The sequence below is a fragment of the Lissotriton helveticus genome, chromosome 2_1 (assembly GCF_964261635.1).
Source record: "Lissotriton helveticus chromosome 2_1, aLisHel1.1, whole genome shotgun sequence".
Classification (NCBI taxonomy): domain Eukaryota; kingdom Metazoa; phylum Chordata; class Amphibia; order Caudata; family Salamandridae; genus Lissotriton; species Lissotriton helveticus.
The window spans coordinates 1,962,776,823-1,962,795,914 of NC_136059.1; the positions used below are offsets into that span (position 1 = coordinate 1,962,776,823).

The following is a 19,092-nucleotide window of genomic DNA, read 5'->3' on the forward strand; positions in this document are numbered from 1 at the left end:
AAGACAGGTGGTGTAAAGTAGAAGTAGCTACAACAATGTACGTTAGGCAGTGAAAACGTAATCATAACTGTTAGGACCACTGTCACTTTAAATTATAAAGCGGAGTGAACAAAAACAGTCATGTCTGTGTTTAATTTTAGGTATGTACTCTATCACAGATAAGTTTAAATTGACATTATACCAAATGTTCAACACTGCTATTTATAATTACAAGTATCTGTTACCATTGTATTTGAATGTAGCTACTTTTCATCCAACGTACATATTTGTAGACAAAATGCAGTTTAACCTTATTACCTTCTCTTACTTTTCATCATATGCTTTGGTCACTGAATCACAGCGAAGCAATGCTACATCCTGGAAAGATACCCAAGCCAAAAACCAAGTTGTATTACACCACTATTATAAATTCAATGACACAACAAATGGTGTCGGCACAATGGGTGATTACAGGAAAAGATATTTATAATCTTCGTAATTTTTATTTACAAAGACAGACATATATTTTTAAGTAAAAATATGAACTGTATTTCTCATTAACATCAATATTGACTCATTTTTTGTGGATTGTACAAGCAAAGATCTTTAGAGCAATAATCTATACAAATGGACTCAAAGGAACAACATTTCAGAATTAGGCAGGTATTTGAAAGGGAAGTTGAAAATATGGCTTAGTGGTCTGAGACAGTATCGTAGGCACTAGCTCTGTTCAGATGAAAGATAAGCTTGACCTGTCAGAGATGATCACTCGTTTTTTTCAATATCATCTACAAAAAATGCTTACATTTACCTGTAACCCAGGCACTTTTAGGGGCATATGTACGATGCCAGTTACAGGAGAAAGAAGCCCTAATACAAAGGGGGTGGAGTGATCTATCACTTTGTTTTTCACTCTCACTATGGAGCTACTTGTACCATCTCTAATGTATGATTTCACCCATGGTTAACCCCACATATCTACTTGATACCACTTCATGATCTCCATGCATCTAATTTGCCCCTTTTGGCCATCCCTATGTTTCGGTGTACTACAGTTTAGTGGAGCGGAATCTGCCAGGATGCTGATTTTCCTATCTTTTATAATAAAAGAGGTATCTAAAGAAAATACCCACTCTTCTGTTTTCTGTTGCTCTTTCCATCAAGTCAAAATATCAGGGCTACTGGACACAGAAGACTGATCTACTGTTACTGTAATGGAAGCAACAAGATGGTTGCATCTTAAAGTGGGCCAGTCTTCTCACAAGAATAATGTCTCTCACCCATTTTTTGTGACAAAGTCCCTCTTCAGAAAGACAGCCTCAAACAACCATAAACTGCGGGAATTGTAGGAATCTAGCATGCAACAGCCACTTGCAGTGATTACCTTACAAGCAAATGTAAAATATAAAACAATGACCATGCTGCTTACAATATTCTTAAGCACCAGCTAAATTAAATGGGCATTAGCAGCAAGTGGGCTTCTTTGTGCATTAAAAAGAAGGGCATGGTGCTGAATTGTATATATTATAAATTATTTTCACTTTTTACTAAGCTTCACCATACAGTGAGAAGTGCCAGTCATCAATGCTGTAGAAATACAGTAAAGGAAAGTACTTGGAATGCAGTTTTCAATTTAAGGAAAACATAAGTGCAAATATAAGGATGGGTCTGTGATATTTTAGTCCTTGTACACGCCACCAGTCTGCATGCTCTGCTTTCATGTGGAAGTCTGGCTTTCTTGATTTCTGTGCAAGTTAGCTGACTGTATTTAAAATACATTTTGTCAACTAGACCAACAACCTTGAAAATGTTTACAAAAAAATAAAAGAAAACATTAAAAAATCTGGTCTGTACTTATCATTACATAATCCATCATAACATGATGCAGGTGTCATTTAAAAAGGCATATTATGTTCTTCATCCTGTGCACTTTTTAATTAGAAAAGAAACCCATGGCATTTACTTTTGAAATGTAGACTATGGAGTCACACAATGTCCGAACTAACCCGAACATTGAATTGCTGTGGACAAGCTGAAAATATACTACACTGTCACGTTTTATGTGAATTATATAATATTTAAGCTACAGTTTTACATCTGCTATCCGTTAATAGTATTAATTCCGAAGATTCAATAACATTTGCAATGTAATTATGAAGCAATATTTATTACTAAATGATTTCTACTCATTCAAGATTGTATTAATTCCATCTTCTTTTAACAGACGCAATCTTGCTGAAAATAATTTACAGGATGAAAATCAAGGAAGACAAACAAAAAAGGAAATGGGTCCTTTTGTGGGAATTCCTCTTTCACCTACATTTTTGCAGGCCAATTGTGAAAAAGTTCCCAAATTGTCAAATGTTTGTGAATTTCAGCGGAAGATCTTGAAATCAATTTATAGGAAAAAACTCAAATATTAAAGAAAAGTGCGAAAAACTCAACAGTAAGTGCAAACACAGTTTTTTTTTTTTCCATATATTACTGTTGTCCTGAGATAATTTTAATATCAGGTTTTTAGATGACAACATTACTAACTGCCACTCAATCTTCTTGGTGAAATTTAACACATGTAAGCAGTTCCCACACCTGCGAATATGCTAGGATTCTATATAGAAGAAAATAAGTTAACGTCTCCTATACTGTTTTGGGAAAAAATAGATATATTGAGTGTTCAAATTAAACTATCGAATTGTATTTAGGTGGTCAAACTAAACTAATGGGTTTGGAACAAGAAAATGCAGGGAAATCAGATACTTTATTATTGTTCTGAACTGAAATATATAGATGAATATATTTCTATCCTAAACAACTGGTAACAGATTTTCCATTTGTATAGGTATCTCAGTGCAAGATGGCAAAGTTAGGAAAAAAGCCTTTATACTTCCAGTGTCCCAATCTGTGGTCCTTATGACTTGCACAGGTTTCTCAAACAGAACCATCTAACTGGCTTTGAAACTTATTTACAAGGTAATTACCAAGTCATTACATATTAGAGCACACATTAACATGCATTATTGTGTACTTACTGTATCATTAGTAGCATTGCACATATATATCGCTACACAATTGTATCAGGAATTGTGCAATCAATAGTACTTGCAGATGTAATTCTACACTAGTTTATGTGGAAAAAAGTGTTTTAGTGTAGGAGTTCCTGTTTCAATTGTATAACTTAAATTATACCATGTGACTAATGATATATCAATACTCTGATTTTTACAAGTAAAGGTGTTTATCTTCATACTTTGACCTCACAGCACTTACACCGCAGTTAAAGTGTTTTTCGGTTTCCTATGACTTCAGTCACTTTAAAATCCATTGGACAACGGGAATAAAGTGCTGTATAAGAGATGTTATGAATATTTAAAATAAATCAAAATATCTTTAAGACAAACTGTATCAACTCAAAGCAAACATTTTGGGCAGGCCTCTTTGCCATGAGATGCAGTTTAAAAAAAAAACAACAAAAAACAAATAATCAACCAAAATTAAGCTTTCAAACAACCTGTTGAGCCAGATGTGCTAAGAACTTTCACTGACACTTTACAGCACTATGTGTTGAAAAGCATTACAAAGCTGTAAACAGCAGAGCTGGATTATCTTTCACACACAAAACCTTTTGTGTCCTGAAAGTTAATTTCGAGCTCTGCCCAAATCACTTTGTGCTATCCCTTGCTAATCTATGCAAGGTGGGACATATCTGGGGCAAGCCAGCAGAAAAACCTTAGGTTTTGGAGAAAGTCAGATTTACTAAAATCGCATGCGCTGCCTTTTTTCGCAAATCTGAAACAAAAGAAAAGCAGCTGCAAGCAGGGAGTCAAGTGATGTATCTACTGCTAAACCTACCTACACATAGTGTGTTTTACCCTGATCTGACACCTATCTTGGAGTCTACATTTAGGAATATGTACTGGAGGCTATACCTCCAGTACATACCCCAGGCTAGACAGTGCAGTCTCCTTGTGCCAAAGCATGGTGCTCTGCATGATGCAGAACAGCTAGATTTAAAGAGTGTCGCTGAGGAAATAATCAACAAGTGACTCTTACTAAATCTGGTGCTTTGCTATTTTCTACCCTTCACCCAATGCCGCACTGCAATTTTCCATGCACTTCTTCGAGTGAAAGACAGCCGATCTGGGCCGTCACCAGATAGGTCAGAACCTGTGAATGCCTAAGACTAGATTCAGGAGGGTAAATATGCTGAATAAAACATCAACATATTCATTAAAAAAGCAGAGAAGTGCTTAAATCATCCCTCAACCAAGGAACTAAGGAACATATATGGCATTGGACTAGAACTCACGTAGGGGTATCCGCCATTCCTTCATATTTTTGATACTTTCAGTTATTTGGCTCTTCTAGTTAACTGAGTTATTGTGAAGATATTTAGTGTGTCTTGAGGGTGGCAAGCTATGCGGTGCATCAGAGTTCCTTTTTAAATGATACCTCCATAAAGTTGTACATATAACTTTGTTTCCTCACTGAGGGCAATAGGAAAAGAAAATCCAAAAATTGTTCAGACAACAAAAATGTGCAACCAGAAAACATAAAGGTGAGTTTCACGAAAAGGTAGAAAGGCTTAAATACAACACAAATGGACAAAGAGAGGCTATTTACAATAGAAACTTTAAAATGGCAAACTAAAAATGATGCTAAAAAAGGCACAGCTTTCCCTTTCTTAAATACACTGTAAACAGTTCGTTGTGCATGCAGAACATTTCACTTTGAAAAAAAAATACCTTGTATTAGACAAAGATAGTACTTAAATAGTCTCCGGCAAAATAGAATTCTTCCAAAAATACTTTCCCCTTCGTCCTAACCATTAAAGATCTCATTTACAAAAGCTCCATACAGCTTGAATCGGGTCCTTCACAATTTATACATACAGCAATATACAGTAAAGCAAAGACCGCAACATAAGGTGCCCATAGCCAGCACAATAGATACGATGAACTGAAGCTGGAGCATCCGTTTTAACATTTAATCCATTTCCTTAAATAACTGATGAATGTTTAACACAGTGTATGTCAACTATGGTGGATAATATGGGATAACAAATTCCACAAGTGTGATAATGCAATTATTCTACACCATGTTGCTTTATTACTGTACACAATAGTTTTTATTTTCTTAACAAGAAAAAAAAGTTAATGCCCCATACTGACTGTACAATTTGTGTGCAAACCAAGGGCACACTTTTAGAAAGTTCGGTTTTCTCAAACCTTTCTGAAACGAGCAAAACAACACCAGAAATTCCATGGCATATTTAAAACGTCAACATGTTATAATATCAAAATCAAAGAGTTATTGACTAGTTATGGCTTTTCATCCATAGGAACAGGGGCTTTTTCCAAAATGTTGGGGCTTGTTTGCCAAAAAACATCCAAGTCTTTCCAGGTCCGGAAGAACCCCACTTCTTTCTTTAGCCAAAGCCCATTCACATGATTTGTAACTATTTAAAAACTGCAGAAACAACTGCACATTGTTAAAAATGTGGTTTCTTAGGTCCTTCTTAGGCGTGGAATAATATTGGGAAACTTAAGGCAAAGTTCTTCTGTTAAGACAATCTCCATCACTTCCTGTTAAAGTACAGGGGCTTTGCATTCCCAGCTTCCACCTTTGGTAACTGATCACTGATTATTTCGACCAACATGGCTGGAAACTCCACTTTCAGTGCCTGAGACTCCCGGAAGGTATAGAAGCAGAACTCCAATAAATCTCCAACAAGCTGAAAAACAAAAACAAATGGCGAACGTTTTAGTAATAAGAAAATAAAGCTGCCTAATAAATTTGCTCCAACTTCAGTGTAGGCTTCAATGCACTGCTAAGTATGTCTTCTAAGTTTAAAAATAGTCAATGACTGTATTTTTAAATAAAAGGTTCACTAAACAAAGAACCCAGTGGACTGCTCGTTTTGTGACAGTTTCCAGTACCTTCCAGTATTGCAAAAGGAGCCATCCAGTCAAACAAAAAAATCAATTACTCTTTACCCAACCTTGCATCATCACGATACAACCACTGATAAGAAATGTAGAATATACCTTTGTTTCTTTGATGATGACCCGTTGGGTGTTTTTTTATTTTTGGGAAGAATAAAACCCACAGTTTTATTCACATTATATACTTAGACAAGAATGCCAAAGATACATTAAATATCATGTAAAACTTCAATGTTAAATTATTATGATGACCTTAGACACTCGGACGTCAACCTCATGAGATAAACTGTATCCCGCTCTAAGTAAGAATTGGGAGTCGTGCTATGTCTCTACAGGTTACTTCCACCTGGAATAAATCAAACTGGTGAGGGATATGAGGGAGGCATACTTCCTATAAATCGATGGCTGAGGTCCTACAGGGAGTTTTAATATACTTAATACCTCCGCCTCAAACGTAGTTCAAGGAATCTTTCTGGCATACGTGCTCACTGAAATAAAGAAAAGGAACCCAAGTTATCTTTTCTGGGTGGGGGATTTTAATATTGCCCCACAAGTACACATAGACAGGCACCCTCAGGCCATGTGCCATTACTACTGGGAGAACTCAAAGATATAGGCGGTATAGATCTCCTGAGGGATAAGAGTCCTATGGGCAATACATGTCCTTCTCCCATGTACACAGATCATATTTGCCGGGGTGGCGTCCCTTCAGCCCAAGATTGATATCATTCTGGCTTGGGAACTACCCCAAGACCCAGACAGAGGTGAGAGCCTTTTTAGGACTCACCGGGTATTATAGGAGATTTGTCAAGGGGTATGGCACCATTGTTGCCCCCTTGATAGAGCTGACTTCCAGGAAGCAGACCAGGAAGGTGAACTGGACTGAAGCCTGCCAGAAACCTTTTGATGCCTTTAAATCTGCCATGTGTGTGGAGGCTTGTGCTTAAGGCTCCCAACTTCTCAAGGGAATTCATTGTGCAGACAGATGCTTCAGAGCACGGTGTGGGGGTTGTGCTCTCACAGCTAGAGGAGGAGGGCCTAGACCGTCCTGTAGCCTTCATTAGTAGGAGGTTACTTCCAGGGGAACAGAGGTGGAGTGTGATTGAACGTGAGGCATTTGCTGTGGTGTGGGCGCTGTTTGGGACTCACTTCCGGGTTCAGAGCAACCACAGGCCCCTCAGATGTTTGATGCAAATGAGGGGTGAGAATCCAAAGCTGTTGAGGTGGTCAATTTCCCTACAGGGGATGGAATTCACTGTGGAACAATGCCCTGGTACAGAACAAGCCAATGCTGATGGTCAGTCCAGATTTTTCCACCTTAGTGAAGAGAACTCCCAAGAGGGTGGGTAGTTGTCCCCACATTTCAGCTGGAGGGGACATGTGTTAGACCTGGCATCATTGGTGAGTGTTTCCCCTGCATTTTTTGCCTTGACCTCTTGTGTTTTGCTGTGTGTTGGACTCCGTTTTGCTGGTCTAGATGCTTTGGGCACTTTGCCACTACTGTTCAGAGCCAAAGTGCAAGTGCTCCCTTTCTAAATTATTGTTATGGATTGGTGTTTCCATGATTGGCATATCTGATTTACTAGTCAGTCCCTAGTACAGTGCACTGTGTGTGCCCAGGGTCTGTAAATCAAATGCTGCTAGTAGGTTTGCAGCATGCATTTTGCCACCTACATAAGCAGCCTGTAAATGTAACTCAGGCCTGCCATTGCTGTGCCAGTGGGCAGTCTAGTACTGCCATGTCGACTTGGCAAGTGTGCCAGGCCCTAACCTTCCCTTTTCTTACATGTTAGTCCCCCCTAAGGCAGGCAGGGTGCAGTGTATGTGAAAGGTAGGACATTCCGTGGTGTGTGTGGCATGTCCGATAGTGAAATACTGCCAATTTTGTTTTTCACTATTGCAAGGCTACCTGTCCCCATAGGATTGAATGGGGAGTTTGCTAATAACATCTTATAAGCCTAACTACCCCTGGTGAACAAGGTAGGAAAATAAAATTTAGTATGCCTGAACTCAGAATGTTAAAATTCATCTTTTAGTGAGGGTGATTTTTACATTCTGTGTTTGAAACTACCACGTTTAGTTTAAAGTAGGTATTTTCTGGCTTAGCCATCCAGTTTGCCTCTGCTAGGATATGGATTGACTGTCTGGGTTTGGAGTGTGAGGGCCTGAGGGGGTGCAGTGGCTCTGGAGAGTGTGATGAGTCAGGGCTGGGCTGATTAGACCTGGGCTACATTTAGAGTAGGGGGCGGAGATTTCCTTTCTCCAAATGGGCCTGGTATGCCTTCCACAATGCTTTCTCCACCTCCTGCCAGGAAGCTGCACCAGATAGGTTAGAACTCGTTTTGACTGAGCACAGGGCTTCTCTGCCACCAGAGAACAAAGGATTTTGTAGTATAAATATTGGGGCCCAGACCCAGAACTTTAGATCATGTCTGGGAATCAAGAGGAACCTTTGCCAAGGAGAAGAACTGGAGAAGCTGATGAGGAATACTGCCCCCGTATTGTATGGGGTTGGCCTGCAGTGGCTACGTGCTCTCAAGAAAAGGAGAAGGACTTTTCCGTTTGCTGCGTCCCCTGCTTGAGGAAGATCTCCAAGGGCTTGAGCTAGTGCTTGCCTCCTATTCTGAAGTCTCAGGGACACAAAGACTTTATTTCTTCTGTCTTTCTGCATCTGGAACTGCAGTTTTAGCTGCCACAGAAGGAAATTGCAACACTGAGGCCGGCAAGCGATGCCGTAACCTGCATCAAAGCCATGGGCACCGTTTGTGAAGAGCATGACGCACTGCCCTGACTTGCACCGTAGGCCCGACACCTGCTGACGCCGTGCTGCATTGACTCCGAAGACATCACTGAGGCCACTGCCTGCACCGGAGCCGTGGACACCACTCGTGACATCCATGACACAGCATCCCGACTCATACTGCAGCCCCGGCTTCACCAACGCCGGTGCTTCATCAACGCGGAGCTGATACTCGCCGTGGGGGACTCCCGAATCCATCGACACTGCACCGTTGTAAGGAACTGTCGCCTCGCCGCCACCGTGACATCACCTTCCTGACACAGTAAGGAACCGATGTCTCACCTCCCCAGCATCGCAGTAAGGAACAGAGGCTTCACCTCCCCTGGGGTTGTAAGGAACTGACGCCGCCCTGCGCTAATGAATCCTCCCCGACACCGTGCACCATCTTTGCTGTCATCGTTTCCAAGATACTGTTCTTTGGGGGTCTGCTTGACTCCGTGACTGACGCCGCGCACTTCGCAGTCGGCACCAAACTGTGGAATTTTTCATCTGTCATGGCGTTGTAATAACTCCAGGTGGAGTTATTTGTTGTTGCAAACTTTATTTGAGTGAATAACCAATTTTTAAGGATATCTTGATAGCTGTATTGTGGAGTTTTGTCGTTTAGTCTTGTTCTGGTTAGATAAAGATTACTTATTTTCCTAAATTGGTGTGGTGTCTATTTGTAGTATTTTCACTGTATTACTGTATGTGTTCACAAGTGCTTTACACACTGCATCTGAGATAAGCCTGTCTACTCGTGCCAAGCTACCAAGGGGGTAAGCAGGGGGTTATTTTAGAAGTGTATCCCCCTTACCCTGACTAGGAAGAAGGGTCCCTACTTGGACAAAGGTACCTACCTCTGCCAAATGGAGACCCCCATTTCTAACACCATGTATTTCTCATGGTAGGGTAGCAGCAAATAAAATGAATATCCTTCCCAAACTGTTGTATGCTTTCTAAGCCCTGCTAATTCGCATTCCAGAGACATATTTGAAGACCCTGCAGAGTGATGTTGATGCCTTCATTTGGACTGGGAAGACAGCTCGAATATCAAGGAAGATGTTACAGACCCATAGAAAATTTGGGCGGCTCGAGCTTCCAGTTTTAGGCAATATTACTATGCTTCCCAGCTTTGAGTCTTTTTTAATGCTCTCTCTTTGAGACAAATAGACACTGGATCCATATGGATGCAGTGGTCCTGGACCAGGCTCTGTGAGCAACATCTTGGCTGGCAAAACATGCTGGACCATTGGTGTGTTATTTTCCCAAAATACTTAGGCTCGTAATGGGAATCTGAGACATAGTTACTAGAAAGAAGGTTTTGACTTTGCTCCCTTCATCGTTTAATCCATTGTGAAGGAACCTAGAGTTTGTGTTAAGGAAGAAATGAGAAGGACCAGGTTGCTGGGTGGTGGAAGGTTGTCGAATGCTCAGAGATCCTTTTGTAAAAGATTAGATTAAATTGTTCGAGCAACGTAGGAAAGAACTGAGAACAGGAAAGACTGACCAAATGAAGTACTAGCAAATGCAACTCTGGAGACTTCACCTGCATAATAGAGAGTTGGCTATTTGACTGCTCACTGATTAGGAGAGACTTTTCCCCACCTACACATCACCTAGAGGTCTAAAAGACATCTACCTGGTATTGGAATAAGTACATGCCTCTTGGCATTACTCTGCAGAACCCACTAGGGAGAAACTGATCAGTTTTAAACATACAAGGGCTAGCCTATTTCGGATCACTCATGCATATTTGCAAACCCTGACAGGATGAAACGCGTTGGCTGGGCTGGCCGGAGGAGTACCATATAGATGTATTTCAAATAAATATTCTCTTTGTGAAAAATCTAAGTATGGCTCCCTCCTCCTATATGGATCAGAAGAAGAAAACTATGTTATGAACTGTTCTACATGTTAATGGAAATACTATCACTAGATTTTGGGTGTTCCCTCGGCAATAAGGTTTTGTACATGCTTGGTCGTTTCTGAGCAGTGAAACTGCAAGAGGTGGAACACTATTGCTTGACATTATTTGAATTAACACCAGTGTAGTTATCATTTGTGTTGACATCACCTAGAGGGCATATATGTAATATCTATTCAACACTAAGGCAACACGTCCCAAGGTACAATGGCCTTATGTGAGGCGGTCGAAAATTATCCTCCACGATATTCCGCTAAAACAGTGGCAGAAACTCTGGTCAGACATACCTTCTATGTTCAGAGGTCTCGAAAATAGGGAATCTCCTCTTTATAAATAGGCGCCACTGTGGCACATCAAGCCTATGAAACTGAAAGGGATGTATACACATGCATCTGGGTTATGTTGGAGTGAGTGTGACCAAGAGGGAGATGAAAAACATATTTAGTGGTCCTGTTTCCCCCTTGCAAAAGTTCTGGAAGAAAATTAGTAGTGACTTAAGCGGAGTACTGGGCTATCCAATATAGCCGAACTCTACCATCATCGTGATATGACTTTCACCCAAGGATTACAAACACCTTTGCAAAACTGACTAGAGGATAGTAACCAGCATGATTTTAGCAGTTAAACAATTGATAGCACAGAGATAAAAGTTAATGATGATGCCAATAATTCATGAATGGGAATGTCAGTTATGGACTTTATTGGTGATGGAAATACTAAAATGGGACATTCATTATATGGGCCTCAAATACAACAAAACATGGCGTCCTCTAGTGGAGTTATCTGTCAACGCAAACAATAACTATGTGATGCTTGTAATACTTGAGATAATTGAGACAGTTAGGAAACTTGGACTTTAATGAGATGGAGGCATTGAGGGGCAGATTTACAAGCCCCCTGAGCCACAAGTGCGTTACTTTTTATGACGTACTGGAGGCGCATTTCACGTCTCCATATTTACAAGAAGAGGTAAAGTCACCCTGCGTGACTTTTCTGCTCCTTCACACGCAGCACTTTGTGTGGAAGGGACGTTCCATGGGTGTTGCTGTCGGTGTTCCCATGCAACACCCATGGAACTAGACACATTTCCAGATTTACGAGGAATTGTAAATCTGGAAATGTGTGTCAATGCTACGCCTCCCGAGGGGAGGCGTAGTGGGGCAAAACGAGAAGAAATGTTTTCAGTTCTCCTCGTTTTTCCTCTTTCAATGTGTGCTGCATTCTACAGCACACATTGAAAGAGGAACATTCCTGTTGTGTTTGTGCAGGAAGGTGCCCCTTCCTGCACAAAAACAATCTCCCCACGACGCAGGCATCTTTGCACCATGGTGCAAGGGTGCCTGCGCCGGCGCATGGCTGCAGTTTGTGCACCAGCGCAGGGGAGAGCACAGGAATGCGACACATTATTGTAAATATGTTGCATTCCTGTGCTTAGGAAGTGACGCAGCGTGGTGCAGCCAAAGGGCTTGCGGTGCCACGCTGCAGCACTTCCTTGTAGATCAGCCCCTGAGAATATAAGCTTAGAATAAACAACATGTATATTAGCATGGAGATTGCCTTGATGTGTGTTCCTGCTACCCACTGGGGAGTTATGAGGTGAGGGGGTATTCTGGATGTTCTTTTTTCTGTTTTGTCCTTCATAAGGGGCAGTATTGGGGCCCAGTGTTTTTATTTGCTCGATGCATACAACTAATATATTCCCTTGAAAAAAATGTTAGGCTGGTGTATAATAAATATTATATAATATCTTATAGTATCGTATTGTCAGTTTGGCAGAAAGCAGGTGTACATTTCCCATCTTTCTAGCCTCACAGAATTGTTACAGCAACGTTAGTCCCTAATATGTTGCTCTAATTTGCTGCTTGGGTGTCTAAATCATCTATATTACATTCAGAAACTATTTTATAATATTTCTTAATCTTTTGAATTCTAAAAGTGTAATGTTTCAAAGTAGAGATCATTGTGACAAACTAAATGTATTTCCATTTTTTTTGTATAAAATGTCAAAATGTAAGGTATTTAAAAATGATTGTTTTGGTAATTTATATTGTTCTTGTAGTTGAGAAAATACATGTATTGCGGTTTCCTCACTTATTTCACCAAGCTATTTGATCCCAGTGGTTTGCCAGGTTAAGGAATGCCCATCCTGAAAAACTGGGGTTAAAGCCAGAGAACACCACAATGGGGAAAAGTAATTTATAAAGTGATACTGAATATATCACTCCTTATCTTTCACAGCTTGATAGCGCTTTTGACTACATTAACTCAAACTTTCTTGGAGTAACTTGGTTCTGTGAAATTAATTAAATAAGTCTTAGCATTATTGCCCAAACTCAAATAATGAATTGAGGGCAGATTACTCACCATCTGCTTAGCTGAGCTGTGACCCATAACTAAGAACTTTACATGATATATCATATCTGAAAAGAAGTAATACCTAGAGTTAGGGAGTGCCAAACCACCTCTTGCAAATTGGAATCTAAGGTATTTCACAGCTCTATGATGTGGTCCATATTCTAATGATACTACACATCAAATCACGTTTTGTAAACAATGTGATGTGTAGATGAAGCGGTAATGCACGAAAAAGATATAGTCCTTTAGGTAAAATTGACACCTTAATTATATTAAATCGGCTAATTAGCGCAAGATGCAAATTATTCCATCTTTTCAAACAATTTATTACCTTGTGCAGCATTGGATCATATTTCACAGTTATAATCTTTTAATACATCAAAGATCTGGCAGGCACTTTGTGGAATTTTAGTTTGTGTACTGAACATCATCTACGCCATCTTGCAGACTCACGTATGAGCATACACGACAGCCATTTTTGGTACCATGGTCTCCCTGTTCACGATCGCCCGTCAGCACACTTCCCTGAACCTTGCAAGCCTTCCCCGCGCACCCTGGCTGCCCCCGCACTCACACGCGCAAGTCATGAACCCTCCCCTCCCATGACTCTGTCTCAAGGAATCACACCCCGCGCCTGACCAACACCTCCTTTCCGTCCATGAATACCCCTCCTTTGATGACCCCTTCCTCTGAGCCCGACTGCCTGTACGAACCGCTGGTCATCCTTTAGCCCGAGGATACAGTTTATTGCCCATTACTGTAATTCACTCGCCTCTCCTGAAAGGAGCCACTATTGATCACGACCTCCCCATCCCCTGAGATTCGATCAGGCGCACACATTCCAAAGGAATCGGCAGAACACTCAGCTGTGTGATGGCCCCTCCCAATCATATGAGGGGAAAGAGCCTCTACTGTTGTCATGTGTTGGAATGGGCCGGAACTGGGGGGTGCCGGTGATGTCGTTCTCATACTTCACAATGTCCCTGTTGTAATAAAGGACGTTCACATGTCTTAAACCAGTGTATAAAAGACCAGGTCTCAGAGAGGTTGGGAGAGCACCTCGAGACCATACCTTGTTGTCTGATCTGATGTGTTCCACTCCGACGGAATAAACTTGTTTCCTGTCTTCCTGTCTTCCTGTCTCCAGCGCCTGCCTCTTTATTGAATAACTTCGTATGGTATTAGAGGCGTTTTACGCCGGGCAAATTTAACTTAGGAAACATCTACTGAAATCGCCTGACCATTTGAATTGATCTTTAACAATTGGCGTCCCAAACGCGGTGCCCATCAGCGACACGTGGATCCAGTGGGAGAGGTCCCGACGACAGAGTGAACAACTGCAACGATCGGGAGAGCTCCTGTCCGATAGACCCTCGTCTGACAGCCGATCATCTGAACTTCACTGATTCCGAGCAGACCTCTCCCGAGTGATCTACGGTCCTGACTGGGAACCACCAGGAGTGCCGCGATAGCAACAAGAGAATAGAGGACAATCGGGCGCTGGAAGCGGAAGACGAGAAACTGTCCATGCGGTCCGGGTAAGGTCGTGACACACGACAAATTGCGAAATTGATTGATTGATTGTTTGAAAATACTAGTATTACTTATTGACTGTTTCTGAGAAATTCTCTATTTGCAAACAAGCACAGAATCGCCACACTCTGTTTAATCTTTGCAGATAGTGAAGGGTAGGCAACGCAAGCCTTTAACACGTCGTGCCTACTTTTCTCCTCATTGATTGATTGATTGAATCGAGCATTGAATTGTTCGAAGTTAGTTCTCTTAAGGATCTTCTCTGCCTGCAAACGGGGAAGAATAGGAATATTCTCTCTCCCTTTGCCGATAGTGAAGGGTAGGTAACGCAAACCTTTAACACGTCGTACCTATGTCGTTCCTCATTGATTGATTGTTTGCCCGAACATTGACTGTTTTGGGAATTGGTTCTTTTCGGAGGTATTCTCTATTTGCAAATAGCATAGAATAGAATATTCTGTCCAGTCTTTGCAAGTAGTGAAAAGATAGGTAGTGCAGGCTTTTGCCCCCCATTGTAATCCGTCATGCCTATCTTCTCCCCATTGGTTCATAGTTGGGTCAACCCGGACCGCTTATTAGAGATGAACCATCCAGCTCCACTGGAAGGCACCCCTAATAAGGACATGTTTACTAAGCAAGGACTAGTCGCTATAGCTTATAGTAAGTTATGGCATAAATATACAAAAAAGGATCCTAAAAATCAATGGCCACTGATAGGTTCATTTGATAAAAATAAAATAAAAACACTAGAAGCAGCTGTAAAAATAAACAAGGCAACGCCCACTATGCTTGATAGTATTGGCATGTGGCGCAAAGAAGCAGAACATCGCAGGAAAAGAGAGGAAGCGAAAATAGTGAAAGAATTACGAAAAAACGCCCATCTGGCCGCAAAAGAACTAGATGAAGAAATAAGAAGAAGAGAGGAAGTTAGACAAACGCAAGAATCAGGACTGGCAGGCCAATGCCCTGTCAGGACCACCTCTGCGCTCTACCCGGAGATACCCTCCAAACAGCGGGCAAATGACGAGTTACTGCTCGGACCTCCAATTATCTACTTGCCTCCTCCTTATGCTCCCAGCCAGCCTCTAGCACAACACTCACCAGCTCAAAGTGCAGGTATGGGTGACCCTAGCGCTAGTGCCCCGGCTCTTACGGCCTTCGCACCAGCCGCATTGGTAACAACAGCAGACGAACATGAGACTAGCAGGCACCTAACAGCCAGACCAAATAGGTTGAGCAAAGATTAGCGGGATGGAATCGACAAGATAGCAAAAACATTGGTAGAACGGAAGGAGAGCGAAGAATATACGATGAATATGCACAATTCACATGCCGGTAGTCATAGACGGCATTTCATTTTACGGTTCAGCTACCACACCCTGAACGCATATGAGGATAGGTACCAGAATAAGGGTCCAACAAAATTGACGGCTCTATATAGAAGGGTCGATGTTGGAGATCGAACTGAGAGCGATGTGACGGACCTCTTCATGCAAACGCTTGAGGTCTTCCGCCACCTCGCGGAACAGAAACCAGAGGTCAAGATCACAGTCCCTGAGACGATTGAGCCCTCATTAGAAGCAGCCAACACGATGATGCCTATCAGAGAAGCCGCCCCCTATTGGGTTCCCCCAAGAGGTCAGGGAACAAACGATGATATCAACCACGCAGATGCAAAAGGGAGGGTTGTGTACAACTGGGTTTACCAACCATGGGATCGGCAAGATATTTTAACTTTTAGGCAAACCCTGCCCGATTTACGAAAAAACCCTACAGCATTTTATACAGAACTAGGCACAGCCTTGGGCTCAACCATAATGACTCTAGCGGACATTGATTTGTTTTTCGGGTTGTGTCTGCCGGCTGATGTGTGGAAGCAAATCCGGAAAGCCGACCACACGGACCTGTTCGGACACACCTGGAAACAACTCGATGACCTAGATAGGCAGCGAGAGCCCGGAAAGAAACCTGTAAAGGACATACTGGAACTCCCCGACAAAATAGTGCAGAAGCTAAAGACGTTGATCCCAGAAAAGAAGGTAGACTGGTCGGTAGTCACGGCCTGTCGCCAGAAACCTCAGGAAGATGTATCAGAATACTTCTCACGATTCGAAACAGTGTTCTCCGACTACAGTGGCCAAGATATGGCCACCGCAACCGGACAACACCTATTCGTACAAAACTACGTAAAGGGGCTATCGCAAGAGGTCTCCCAAAAGTTACAGACTAGCGAGAGTAGTTGGGGAGCCTCTAAACCTGCAGCTATCCTTCAGATGGCTCAGTATTACGAACACCAAAAGAACGAGAACGAAAGGGCAACTGAGAAAAAGAAAAAGGACTTAAAGGAACGAGTAATGATTGCTCAATTACAGGGAGTGACTACAGGAAGGGAACGGTATAGGGGAAATTACCAGTCGAATGCCCCTAGGAATTCGGCCCCTAGAGACCGCAACCCCACACCTGGCACTCCACGAACCGACCTCGATGAGAACCAGTGTGCATTTTGCAAAGAATTTGGGCATTGGAAGTCTCAATGCCTGGCCCTTCGGGAAATGATTAAAAATAAAGAAACCAGGGACATGACAAATGGCCCCAGAACTGGAGGGCAAGGACGAGGGCAGACCCGCGACACCACCAATGACCGATCTGACAGACCAAACACATTTGACCGCCCCCGACAGAATCAGTGCCAACAGTCCGACTGCAACAATGCTCACGACTCTGCATAGGACTGCCAGGGGCAAGGGAGGGATCCAGTCGAGCTCTGTGTTGACCAGCAAGGTCCTTACGTCACTGCTAAGGTCCTGGGTACAAAGTCTCCATTTTTGGTAGACACTGGAGCGACACGTAGTGTATTATCAAAGCGACTGATTCCAAGGGCACCCTTGTCTGGCTCACACATTGCCTCGATAGGTTTCGATGGAACGCCCTCCACTAATCCCCTGTCTGTACCTATCTCCTTTGACCTAGGAAACAATCCCACTGACAAAACATTTCTGCTCTCCTCCCACTCCCCTGACGCCATTATGGGTATTGATTTACTGAAACATTTCCGAGCTACTATTAGGTGTTCCCCGGATGGAGTCCGAGTCATCCTGTACGACAACCCGAGCATGTCCAGACCCTACCCCGCACGACATATGTACACCATAACAGATGCTGACCTATCCTTGCTCGATACCCTACCCCTGTACCTATGGGCCAGAAACGACTCGGATGTAGGACGAATGATGATCGATCCTGTGCACATAACTGTTCAACCGGATGCAAGACTCCCGAAACTCCCACAGTACCGGATATCGCCCGAAGGCGAGAAAGCATTGGTAGCGATTATTCAGTCCTTGGTGGACGCAGGAGTGGTAGAGGAAGTGGTTAGTAATGTCTGCAATAGCCCTATCCTACCCATTGTCAAGAAACAAGGTGAGGGAGATGAGAAAGCATACCGCTTCATCATCGACCTGCGAGAAATCAACAAAGTGGTGGTGCCACAGTACCCCGTAGTCTCAGACATCGCCACCATTTTGACTCTCATCCCGTCCACTGCCACCACCTTCACCGTTATTGATCTTAAAAATGCATTCTTCTCTATCCCCATCCATCCAGACAGCCGTTATCTCTTCGGCTTCACTTTAACAAACCGTTCATACCGATTTTGTAGAGCTCCCCAGGGCTACACTGAAAGTCCCAGCATTTACAGCCAGGCCCTCAAAAGACAGCTGGACGCCGTCCAGCTACCGGATGGAGTGGTATTGATCCAATATGTTGATGATATCCTTTTGGCGGCCGACTCCACTCCACTTGCAATCACAGCCACTATCCAACTCTTGCACTTTCTTGCGGAGAATGGCCACAAAGTCTCCAAAAAGAAACTGCAGTTCTGTCAGCCCCAAGTAACATACCTAGGCCACCTCCTGTCCAAAGAAGGGAGAAAACTTACGCCCGACCGAATCCAAACCATCCTGGACACCCCCATTCCAAAAACGCAGAAGCAAGTCCGTTCATTAGTGGGCCTTACTTCTTTCTGCCGACAATGGTTACCAAATTTCAGTCTCATTATAAAAACCCCTACTTTCCCTGTTGGCCAAAGATGTTCCGTTCCCACTCCCTTGGACTCCCGAATGCCAAGCATCCTTTAAGGAGTTGCGGGATGCCCTTTGCTCGGCACCCGTTCTAGGAACACCAGATTACTCCAAGCCCTTCTCCCTCTTCACTCACGAAAGGGAGGGATGCGCATTGTCTGTTCTAACTCAGCCCATCGGCGCCAAACAACGCCCTTGTGCCTACTTCTCTGCCACTCTTGATCCAGTCGCCAGAGCTCTACCTGCCTGCCTTCGAGCAGTAGCCGCTGCTGCTGTCTCTATCCGCCAGAGTGAGGGAATTGTGCTTTCAAACTCCCTCACGGTATTAGTGCCCCATGCAGTTGGCACCCTTTTGAACCAGACTAAGACTCAACATCTGACTAGCGCACGACTAACAGGGTACGAATTGACTCTACTAGCACCCCACATCACCCTGAAGAGATGCACGACATTGAACCCTGCTACACTGTTACCCTTGCCCGAAAATGACCCCGATGT

General features: G+C 42.8%; 1 protein-coding gene across 4 annotated transcripts in view; it reads right to left on the reverse strand.

The window, feature by feature from the left end:
- Positions 1-2,130: 2,130 nt before the first annotated feature.
- NR3C2 (nuclear receptor subfamily 3 group C member 2) overlaps positions 2,131-19,092 on the reverse strand; it is an 818,592-nt gene continuing 801,630 nt past the window's right edge. For 2 of the 4 annotated variants that reach the window (XM_078676907.1, XM_078676905.1), the window contains exon 9: positions 2,131-5,710. In XM_078676907.1, coding sequence (XP_078533033.1) covers positions 5,555-5,710 — 156 coding nt within the window. In that variant the 3' untranslated portion in view covers positions 2,131-5,554. The remainder of the gene's footprint in view (positions 5,711-19,092) is intronic. The other 2 variants (XM_078676904.1, XM_078676903.1) reach the window with 1 other exon arrangement.